Source organism: Haliotis asinina, chromosome 3 (genome assembly GCF_037392515.1).
Source record: "Haliotis asinina isolate JCU_RB_2024 chromosome 3, JCU_Hal_asi_v2, whole genome shotgun sequence".
NCBI lineage: Eukaryota > Metazoa > Mollusca > Gastropoda > Lepetellida > Haliotidae > Haliotis > Haliotis asinina.
In genome coordinates, this window is record NC_090282.1 from 60959100 (window position 1) to 60971408 (window position 12309).

Genomic DNA, 12309 nt, shown 5'->3' on the forward strand with positions numbered 1-12309 from the left:
CGTTACGCAGAAGGTCAGGGTTCGATTCCCAACATGGATACAATGTGTTGCAGTGATATTGTTAGAACATTGATGAAAGTGGTGTAAAAACATATTCACTCACTCTAAATGGAGGAGGGTCAAAGCAGTATGATAACGAAACTTCCTCCTCTTGGAACCACCGCTCTCAACTACTAGCACCCCTCCCTAACCCATGCATGCAGCCTACGACAAACGGGCTGTCCTATCTAACTGCGTTATACCACAAGCAATGGGATTTTTGGCACAAATCCCAAGAAATCCAGGCGAATAGTTACCACTATTCTCGTCACGTCCATTCCCCGAGATGCAGAGCATGATTGAAATGCACCGCCATTGTCTGGTAAAAATAGCAATTATCGCGAACAATGGCATCATTTGGTATAACATGAAGTGCCACTAGATGTCACGTGATACGATGGGGTTGGGAAACTACTACAGGAACGTATTAAACAATATAGAATATAAACACTGTGTGACCACAGGTCACGTGATACGACGCCATTAGGAAAACAATGCAGAAACTGCTAAAATAATAAATGGAATGGTCACACTCTCTGGCTACATGTCATGGTTGACACTGAATGAATAATTACAGACACAATCTGTCACTCGCGTTGGCAAACATGTTATGTTAAAGAAAGAAGACCTATACAGTATTTCCTGGAGCAGACTGCGATATGCGAAAGGAATAAACGCGGGTATATGCATGGAGATCTCGCACGTATTATCTTTACGTACGAAGCCGAATCACTACCACGTAGAAATTAAATAACTTATTCGGTTTTAGATATATTTTAGAGAATGTTTAAACTGCTGTCTGTGATAAATGAGTCTGACATTGACATTGGAAACTGTACCTTGATTAAACGTAGAACATAAACAGTATTTAATAGAAGAAATACGGTACACAGCTCATCAATCGGCCAATGTTCCGTTAAAGCCCTGTCACACATTGACGATTAAACCAGCGTATGCCGACGTATGAAAAATTTGGCGGACACGCCTTCGTAGTCGAATACGTTATGGGAAAGTTTTGTGTAAGTTAACGCACGCTGAAGCACACTGGTATGAATACGTCTTAGTACGGCGAGGTCGACGGAAAATTGTATGGATGCTCATACGTAATACGGACTTAAGCTGAACGTACGTTATGCGACGTTTACACACGTTACATGTACATGTAGTTGAGTTGATATTTATTCGTGAATTTGGCCTTCCACATATTACAGTGTTTACACCCACGCACCCACGCACGCATACTCACATACTATAACGTTTATACAATTTGCCGATATAAACAGTAAATCATTAATGCAAGAATATGGTAAATTTACACACATCGATAATTCATACAATATATCAGATACAATTTATGACGATAATTATGAATTATTTTGATCTAATCATTGTTTTTCAGTAAGGAACTGAAATATATTAATGTACCCAGTTTCCAAGCTTGAGTATTTTCGTTTAACATTTTCATGATTATTGATATATTGAGAAACTGATATTCGTTGAACTATGTTCTTTTGCAGTTGTCATACAATGGACAGCTCAATATAAAATGGTTTTCATCCTCAGTGACAACATTACATGTAAGTTACTCATAAGTTGACATAATTTCTAGCGTGCTCTAAACCTATTTTCATTCTATGAGCAACGTGCTTTGAACGTAAGTTTAACTTTTAGCAGAGACCATATAACAGATATATATGGTCTCTGCTTTTAGCCACTTATCTCCAACACATATTGACGAATTTAGACGTATTTGACGTGTTCAGCCCGACAACAGACCGAACTCAACGTGTTTCAGACTTACGACTACGTAAGGTGACATACTGGCAACATTCTTCGATGCCGGTGACGTGGATTCGGTGATGTGGATATTGTGACAGTGATACAGGCACTATAACATCTAGTGTGGTTATGGTTTGAGCGTGGTAGGTGATCATCGGCGATAGGCTGTGCGTTAGACTGTTGTTAGACATGAATTGTGAACGCAGGCAACATTCTAAGCATTTGTTGGTGTAAGTTATCTGTTGGTTATCGAATCGATCTATACAAGTTACTAACACCATATGTATATGTCCTGGGCCTCCTTTCACAAAGCACTAAGGTGATCTTAAGTCACTAAGGTAACCATAGTGCAGTGTTAAAGAATGGGAGTTACGCTGGCTAAACCGTCAAGGTGTGACAGGGCCATTACATGAATTACTTTAAAATCTCTTCAAGTAAATGTACGCTAGCAAAGCCCGTTTCCTAAGATTTATAGAACTATGTTTGAACAACAACAACAACAACAACAACAACAACAACAACAACAACAAACCAACCTTGATAAATATTGTTTCAGATGTTTTTTCGAATTGTAAGCTGTTTAAAACCATGTGGTCCTTCACAGTTTCTAAAATTGTATGGAATCCATATTTGGTGTCCCTCGCCAAGATATTGCTGGGATATTGCTGGGATATAGCTGGGATATTGCTGAAAGCGTTTAAAACCAAACTCGGTCACTCATCCTCGCTTCACCGACTTGAACGATGTTTGGTCTTTCATAATTTCTCGACTACCAAAGAATAAGTCTCAGTCGAGCCCTCCGAGACGGTTTTCATACACTGCCATGTAAATTCCTAGGTTCCCCCCTCTGTCATCATGATCATGACATGTGTCCTCTGACAGCTCACGCGGGCAGTGCGGTTTCCGTGCAGCGTTGCTCGGAAATGCAACAGTTTGTGTCCATATCACAGATAGTCTTGATTCAGCTTTGCCGCCAGTGTGTAGCACCCTGTTCTCATCCCCGGATTGATGTATTAGGAAAGGAGTCCAGCTCAAGTCTACAATAACCGAACACGTCTCAGGTCATGGTCTGGGCTTCCTGGCGTTATATTTTTGAAGGTATATGTATTTTTAACGATAAGACTTTATTTCTGACACTACATATCAGTGTAAGGGTGAGCCGCCACCTGCTTACATCTCAAGTCATCTTGGTTTTTACGTGAGTAAGGTCAAACGACATGCATGTAAATATCGCACCACTGGTGTTGGCGTGTTTCCTCTAGAGCCGTCTGTACCGAAACACAGACAGACAATATAGGTCGGAGGCCGTACCCCACAATGCTTCAGTCTTGAGAATGCACACTCTCGTAATGATTATCTCTGATACGCATCCAGCCGCTACATTTCATTCTCGCTACATAGAGGCAGTGGGTAGCCTAGTTGTTAAAGTCTTCACTCGTCATGTCGAAGATGCGGGTTCGATTCCCCACATGGGTACATTGTGTGGAGCCAACATCTGATGTCTCCTGCGGTAACATTACTGGAATATTGTTAAAACAGGCGTAAAACCTAAAAACTCAGTCAGTGATCCTCGCAACGCCGAGCTGAACGATGTCTACAATTCACATGGTCAACGACCTCAAGCTGCAGCCCCGGGCCAGACCCGATCCCCAGTTACATGCGTGACGTGAAAGACCAAATGTATTGTTTGGCCCAGTTTGGGGTCTTGACCAATGGCGTGTTAATGTAACCCGATGGTGTGGAGAATTGCTCGTGGTATCAGTCCCTGTCCGGACATGACAGTTATGTGTCGCTCTCACAGGGCGTTAGAGGATATAGCGTTATGTAACAATCTAGAAAACAAACACAGGCTTTGGAAATAGCATTTGGTACAAGTTATTTACCATGACTGAAACAGACATATCGTTTGGAGTTTGAGTAGTTGTAAGCCACGTGGAAAACGCAGTCCGAAAACATATATATTCGAACTCTAATAAGTGCATGGCCTCTGATTAGCGCCGGAGGTAAAGCAGTGGTTAGGAAATAATTAATTACACCCAGTTAGCGCAATAAGAGAAGGGTCTATGATAAGCACCGGGCCTCTAACAAGCGCCGGAGGTCTGGAAGTCTGTTGAATAAAATAAGCGCACGGGAGCTTTTCAGAGGAAATACGGTACTTCCCAAATGTAGCAACTTGAAATAGATCTGAACAACCTAAACAAAGTTACATCTAATAAGGCACTGAATTAGGCAGTTGTTACAATTTAATTTAGTATGAAATACCTTGAAATAAATAGTCAGCCAGTCACAATATCCCTTGGAAGCATGGCGTCAAGGTCAGCCACTACATACGCCGCCACCGCCCAGATGGCAGAACAAAGGTCAAGGACACTGGAGGTCTCAACCGTCATCATGTCACCGTTGCTGTGGTGGAAGTAGAAGTAGTTTTCGTTGTCGTTCTCTATGCTGCCGCTGGGTACACCGATGTTCTTCCAAAGACCGGTGTCGCTGACATCTGCGGGACTATAGAGGGTTGTCCTGTTAATGGAACTAAGAAGTTGGACCACCTCCTTCATGATAGCAGTGGCTTCCTTGTTTCCAGAGAACTGGAGACCTCTTGGGTTGAAGGTACCCATGTCCGATTCCATCACCAGATCGTGTTTGGGGTGTTCGTTCTGGTGGTCCTTGAAATACTGCTTCGCCCCGTAAACCCCCTCTTCCTCAGCAGTCCACATGATCATCCTGAGGGTACGCTTAGGGCGGAGTTCCAGTTGGCGGACGAGAGACAGGGCCTGCCAGGAGATGAAGGCACCGCCGCCGTCGTCCATCGCCCCCTGTCCAACGTCCCAGCTGTCAAGGTGACCGCTCACGATCACGACTTCATCCGGGTATGTACTTCCCTTAATCTCAGCCACTGTGTTTCTGGATTTGACCATGGGGAAGTTTTGGGCTTCCATCTTGAGGTTGATGACGATCTTCTCCCCTCTCAGGGACATCCTGTGCAGCATCTGAGCGATCTCTATCGTGATGCAGGCTGTGGGTATCTTGGTGACGTTGTCACTGTAGTCCTGCCAGCCTGTGTGGGGGCTGTCTATAGAGAATGGGGTCACACTACGTATGAGAGAGGCCACAGCACCCACTTTGGCCGCCTCCACAGCTCCCAGTGAACGATACTGGACAGTCTCCCCATACCCAAACCAGTCCTCGTTGTAGACCACTATCTTCCCGCGAGCCTCGGCAGCCCTTCGCTTTAACTCATCAAACGTCTTGACCACAATGACCTCAGCTGTGATTCCCTCCGGAGGGGTTCCGATACTACCCCCGAGACCCAGTATATTGAGGGGTAAGACCCGTGGCTGTTTCAAGGTGGCTGACTCCTTGCCCCGCACCCAATGAGGCACCATGGCAGACTCTCCGTGTACATTCTCCAGACCATCCTCCTTCAACTTCTCCATGATGTAATCAATGGCGTTTTCAAGATTCTGAGAACCGGCGATACGACTCCCGAATGTGTCCACAAACTCGGCCAGTCGGTTGTATGTTTGTCCTTTAGCACTTCCATTGACCACCAGGTTTATTATTCGTTCCGCATCAGCACGGTGACTTTCGATTTCGTCTTTCGCACTGGTAAACTCAACTGGAACCGCAGACACACAGCAAACTAAACCAAGCAACAAAATACCCAACGCCTCCATTGCTTGATATTCTGACACTGACAACCAAGTGACAGAGCAATCCTAGAAGACCTCAACCACAACTGACCATTAACTAGGTCGCTACCGAGGCATCTGAAGCCCAACCGATGAGTTTTTAGCAGCTTTCATCACGTTTTAGTCCATATACCTGTGGATATATGACGCCTTCGCGTCAAGCTGTGCACTGCGGATCGCTGCAGGAACGAAGTCCGAACGTGGATATTATCCTCCGATTTCCTGTTTTTGTTTTTTTTTCTAAATGTTATAACAATAAATTAATTCAGCAACTTGATGTCTCTCCACACCGACATAAACATATGTTCACCGGAACAGTATAAACATAATCACAGGCTTGGAACATCGTGCTGTGGTGGTGTTATTCGTATGACGGGACTGGCGGGGTTAGCCTTGTGGTTAAAGCGTTCGCTTGTTACACCGAGGACCCGGGTTCGATTCCCAACATGGTTAATTTGTGCGACGCCCATTTCTTGTGTATCCCGCCGTGATATTTCTGGGATATTCCAAAAAGTGGCGTAAAACTATACTGACTCAGAGTAGGGCGACTACAAACGGTGTTTATGCGTATACAGCGATTAGCTCCGCAGGGAGTCAAACATGTTTGCTGATATGAACATCTGCATTTTCTGAAGGTTATGGAGCTCATCCTAGACCTGCTGTACGTGAAACCCTGATGAAGGTAATTGTTAAAACACAATTCATTCATACTGTTACAGTTATACTCTGTGTAAACAATTTTGTCGTTGTGGTATTATAATACATGTACTTACAATTTTCCTTGCTGTATAATATTTCTCTAAACTATACACGTAATGTTTTTAACACATTTCAGTTATGACATATTACCAGCACAGAAATAATTACGTTCACACACACACGCACGCACGCACGCACGCACGCACGCACGCACGCACGCACGCACGCACGCACGCACGCACGCACGCACGCATATATATAAAGTGCATATAATACCAGTTCCAAGTCTGTCTTAAACATGGTTATTTGCAGGAATTGTCAACCATGCCCGAACGTTCTCTATAACATTATATTGGTCTGGTTTGTTGTTTTACGCCGCACACGGCAATATTCCAGCTGAATATAAATCATGGGATAACCATGTAAGAAACCTGACCACCTGATCCCGTTATAGTCTCCTGTTCCGACTAGAATGTGTTGCTGCAGCCTGGTTCCCTGGGTCTGTTACGCCGGGGGACCAGGCTGGTGTTGCTGAAGACCAATTCTAACTCGGCTCTTCATCAATCTGGCATCAGAGACCATATATATTATATGGTCTCTGCTGGCATCAAGTCACGTTGGTCTCTGGTTCCATTCTATTACCAAGTCACGTCTGCCGCAAAAGCTCCCTTATTACTGAAGTTAGGCATTGTTTGCATTAAACAGTGCACCTACATCAGGCCCATGTTGTATGACAAACACGGGGTCACCATGTGGTTAATTCATGGAACCCTTTTGTAGCTGTTGGCCGGGCATGGAGAACTTCTGCTATAACCCAGTTATGCTGATGATATCGTTCCTCTCAGCAGAGGAGTTACCATCAACATTCATGACCCCCAACTTCATGATAGCTGTTTCTTGAGGGTTTAATGTTTTTTGTAGGTTTCTCAAGACTTTTCTTATGAAGCAACACTGGTGATGATTATAGTGGCAGTAAACATAAATTAGCAAATTAGTTTGTCAGCATGGTTGAATGAATATTTCATGGCAAGATGGCTTCAGGTCAAAATAATCAGCCAAGATGTCTGTTCCACAGATTGCGCTTGTAATTCCCTATATTAACGTACGACTATCTTTGCGATAAGAGTGCTTTGGAAATCTAGGCCCAGGATTCCCTTAGTGCCCCTCAGAACTAGTCAGATATAAAACTTGTTTGTAAGATATATAACTTATAATGTAACTTATAAGTTATAATCTTATTTTTCATTCCAGTGCCACACAGAAATCTGACATTTCATATCGTGTATACTGTCGGGGAATTAGAATCGTTTATCGTGAAAATTATTCATAACATCATTAAACGTTTAACATATAAGTATCTTTAGCCACACTGAAGTTAGTCTGCACTGAAATGGTTTAATTTCACGCCTATTTTAGCAATATTCCAGCAATATCACGGCGGGGGACACCAGAAATAAACTTCATACATTGTACCCATGTGAGCAATCGAACCCAGATCTTCGGCGTGACGAACGAACGCTTTTACCACTGGACTACCCCGCCGTCCACTACACATTTGAAGTAATACCTTTCAACAATGACAGCTTTCTTGCTTGTGGATTTACGAGGTGGGTCATAGCTCTGACCTTCCTTGCACCCAGACGACTGACTGCAGTCAGAATGATGGCTGTCCTAACATCGCCCACATTTGTGAGGGAATATATCAGTTTCTCAATGTCACCTACTCTTCCGAATGGCTTGATGAAAGTGTGTTGTTTTGTCACGAGGTGTCAGACCTGGCTGACTGCCTACAGCTTAATTAAAGTGAACTTGCTCACATCATGATTTTTGTTGCATGTTGCAGCAGACTCTAGTATACTAATCTGCACTAGCTACGGTGGGACTGACCCTGAACTTGCATTTTACTGGCAAACAAAGATACGTTGGACTGGCGCAGTAAACGTGTTTTAGGCCGGGCACAGAAATGAGCAAACCCATTTGGTATGGAAAGGGAGAGATGTAGGCTAGTACATATGCACTGCATGACGATTAAATTGATTCTGCAGGTAGCTGCTCATGCCTTGCTGATACGACTCATCCATCACACTACACTTAATCACAGGTAACCCACAGCCCCTTGGCTCACAATGGCAAGCGCCAGTGTCTGACCCTCATATATGCTAATACGAGTCAATTGTCATATCAGTGCTCAACTTAACCTTATTTGCCAGATGCTAATGAAATGAAATAAAGTTGATAAGCTGCCATGTGTAAGGCTGATGGATGTATTAAAGAACTTCTGTACTGTAAGCCCTCCCTTCCAAACATGGAGATTGAAATGATCTTCAGCCAATACACACTGCAAAACAATCATAATCAATGCAATTTTACGAGGCCAAAGTATTGAACTGCCACCACTAATTGAGAGTGATGATCAAAAGCCTTCTTCAGCATATTGTTGAAGTTGTCTGTGTTGGTAACTGGAAAGATCAACATAGAAAGATCTTACAACTTTGTAATGTGTTTTTCAATTGCATATACATGTACATATAATGCATTAAATATACAAAAGACACCAAATGATGTTTAAGCAGATTTTTATTAAAGACTGTGCACATTAAATAGCAATTTAAAAAGTTTGTGACCTAACACATTAGAAAATGACACCAGCAAGTGAATATGTATAAGATTTCAAATTAGCATGGCACAGGCAAAGAAACAATACCAATACAAAACACATTTTTCAATAAAAATCTGTCAACAAAAGCCGAAAATAAGCAGACATAGCACATATACAGACATATTTCTCTACCAGTTACTACACACAAGAGGACACATCATAATTTTGGAATGTACAAACATTTCTGTTATTACAACCCTAAACCAAACAGACAGCATTTTCAATAAGATGATGAAAAATCAACAGCCAAAACAAAGACATGCTTGCAGTGATTCTGTCATCACAAGGGACACAGAATGGACGATCCTCAGGATTCATTAATGTATATATAGTATGGAAAAACAACCTCTTCCTATCTGGACTGACAAGTGGAGATGTGACAAAATAATCTGTTGGTTAAAGTTAATTAAACCCACTGGGTGTCCTTCATTTGAATTAGATTTCTAAGGCTGAATCAAAAAAAGAGTGAAATGTTTCTTGGGCATTGGCACCTCACTTTTATTTGTGCGCTAACAATATTTTACTGCCATTTTAAAACATATTTTTTTACTTGGTCGCGTCTCGATCATCCATTTGTCTGTAACTCATTAACATGTGCTGAACTGAACAAGTTGTATTTTTGTGAGAAAAAGAAAAATGTCTTCCTCCCTTATCATTTTTTTTTCTATCAAAAATTTAAAATAAAGTTCTACCAACCTCGTCACTTTTGAAAAATAATGTGCCAGTGAAACACTTGATTTTTTTTCATGCAGTCTAATGCTTCTTCAAATCGCTGTTTTATAGACAACATTTTGAATAAATGGTCTCTCAGTATCCTTGAAATTTTCCTCCTTTTGTTTCCTGGACTTCCGCACCTTTCATACCACCATTGCCCCCACCACAGCCACCACAACCAGAAACAACAGCACTCCCAGCACCGGGCCAGTGATTGAACTTGTATTAGTCCCTGAAACAAAAAGAGCCTCACATTAAACGAATAGACTTCTCCACCAACCAGATAAACAGTTAACAATGACGATAATGACCAATCGACTTGTGGATACAACTAACTCATTCTGGGGTACCAGCCAATGGTTGTACATTTCATTGTTTAAAATCAATGAAAAGAACGAACAAGTTTATGATGAATGGACATATATGAGTAAGTACCATGTAGCAGAAACCATGCGCTTACACTATCGAAATTCAATAAAATCATTTGTAAGAGATATATTGAGGTTTTTGAGAAATGTTTCTCTATTTTACTGGTGACAGTTGTCAGAATTCACTGTTCTTTGGGGAAAATGATTTCATCCCAACACACAATGTTTATAGAAGTAAAACAAAATGTTATATTTAGTTGTGCAGCATTCACATATTTACTTGTGTCAGACCAACAGTTATGCCACATTGTCAATTTGTTAAAATATGCTCGCTTCAAACAACAAGTATTTTAACAAATTAACATATAGGAAACTGCATTTAATCTAGATAACAAATGAGATTAAATTATCAGTCATTTGGTCTCCTTTGGAAATCATGAGTAAAAAGTTTAAAAGTAAGAACTGTAAAATGATTGATTCTTTCATTGTAAAATTGCAGTCCATCTGCTGGGTCAACCAACACCAATTCCAATAACTATTCTTTGTCCTCTGTTGAGGAAGAAGGCACAACTTGTAAGCCTTCACTAGAATGAAATTCAGTGAATCTATCTTAAGTTTCTCTGGTACTGATTTTGGCTTTTACAGCATAACTGAACTGAAATCAGAACAAATTTGTTCTACTCTACTGAAACATTAGACTAAGGCATGGTCTCTGAATATCTGCCTAATCATGAATGCACGATGTAATAAATGCACCTTTTTCTCAGCCCTTGCATTTGTTGACTGTAAATGTTTCAGTAGTCTGTCTCACAGTCCCTGAACCACATTATTTTGCCTAATGCCAAGCCCTCTCTGCAAAGCTAAAAGTCTAAATGAAGCAAGTCTAGATTTCCTCAGGTTCAGGATCTCTGGTCTCGCTGGGGCTTTTTTTCAATTGATAGGGTTTGTTTGTTATTATCAAATTATATATACTGGGACACTTAAAAAGAGACACACAAAACATGATTCCCATTGCTTTAGCAGCGAAAAATGTTTGAATTATCAGGGATTTAACTTGAGTCCTGTATTTGAGGGTCCCTGGGGCTCATTCTCACAATTTCGTGGCGCTTTTGGCTTCAAAATGTGGTCTCAGACACTTAAATATTTTTATCATTAATACCATGTTTTAATATTGTTGTAATTGAATTACTGTTATTGCATTGTGTATCATTATTGGCAGAATAATTAAAATGCAAACTATACCATTACCCAGCAAGTAGCACACTCGGTGATAACTTATTGTTACTTGATCAACATTTTAAAAAAAACATACTTGTGCTTTTTTTGTGTCCAATTGGATGCGCGAATCTATTTCATTGCATCTGTTGTCAAGTTTTAAGCGTACAGGACACAGGAATTTGCATCCTGTAAATCCCTGAATTATAGAACAATTGTTAGTCATAAACAGGATGACTTTCTAATGCACACCAGGAAACCGTTGAAAGCAGTCTTTCAATTCTCAAAACACTGAGATACTGGTTTTGTGCCAAAGACAGAATATTGCTACTAGAGGTCCTGATGTTCAGAAAATAAAATTTTGTAGCACACTTGCATTATCGTGCAAAGCATGACGAGTTATTGAATAGTCATCTGCAAAACAATACAATTAGAACAAATGGTAAATCACCAACCATTCAAAATGAGCTTCTTGATATTTTCTCATCAAGAATTTGAAACCAGTTTGTTAATGACAGCAATTCACAGAAATGTTTTTCTGTCACTGCAGATGAGGCAACACATTCCTCAACCAGAGAACACATTTCCTTCTCTGTTCGACACATATGCCCAAGGAATATAAAGGCAGCTGCCTTAGCCAAGTCATTCCTCACAGAACTAGACAAATATTGAGTTATGGAATGCTATATGAGGTGTCAAGTGAGTGAGTTTAGTTTTACGCCACACTCAGCAATATTCCACCTACATTCCAACACTCTGTAAATAATCGAGTCTGGACCAGACAATCTAGTGAGCATTGATCTGCGCAATTGGGAACCGATGACGTGTCAAGTCAGCGAGCCTGACCACCCTATCCCTTAAGTTGCCTCTTACAACATGCATAGCTGTCTTTTATGGCAAGCATGGGTGGTGTTACTCAATACATAATCCAGTACATAGTTATCTCTCATGTTGCAGTTGCTGACTATAGACCTTATTCGTGCATCAAGTCATCAGCGTTTGAGACAGATTTGTGATGGCGAGTCTGTATGGGAGGAACCTTTCAATGAGGCATCTGATGTGGCAAGGAAATACTACATTACTCCAACTAAGTCAAACTGTGTGAGACGTCAAATGCACGACAATGCCCCTGCATCAACAACTGAAC

General features: G+C 41.3%; 1 protein-coding gene and 1 pseudogene across 3 annotated transcripts in view; both read right to left on the reverse strand.

Moving 5' to 3' along the window:
- Window positions 1–3675: 3675 nt before the first annotated feature.
- On the reverse strand, window positions 3676–5657 carry LOC137278264 (carboxypeptidase Q pseudogene; annotated as a pseudogene).
- Window positions 5658–8765: 3108 nt separating this feature from the next.
- The window catches only part of LOC137278262 (peroxidasin homolog), a 49076-nt gene continuing 45532 nt past the window's right edge, over window positions 8766–12309 (reverse strand). For all 3 annotated transcript variants that reach the window (XM_067810503.1, XM_067810504.1, XM_067810502.1), the window contains one exon: window positions 8766–9811. In XM_067810503.1, the coding sequence (XP_067666604.1) occupies window positions 9723–9811 (89 nt within the window). In that variant the 3' untranslated portion in view covers window positions 8766–9722. The remainder of the gene's footprint in view (window positions 9812–12309) is intronic.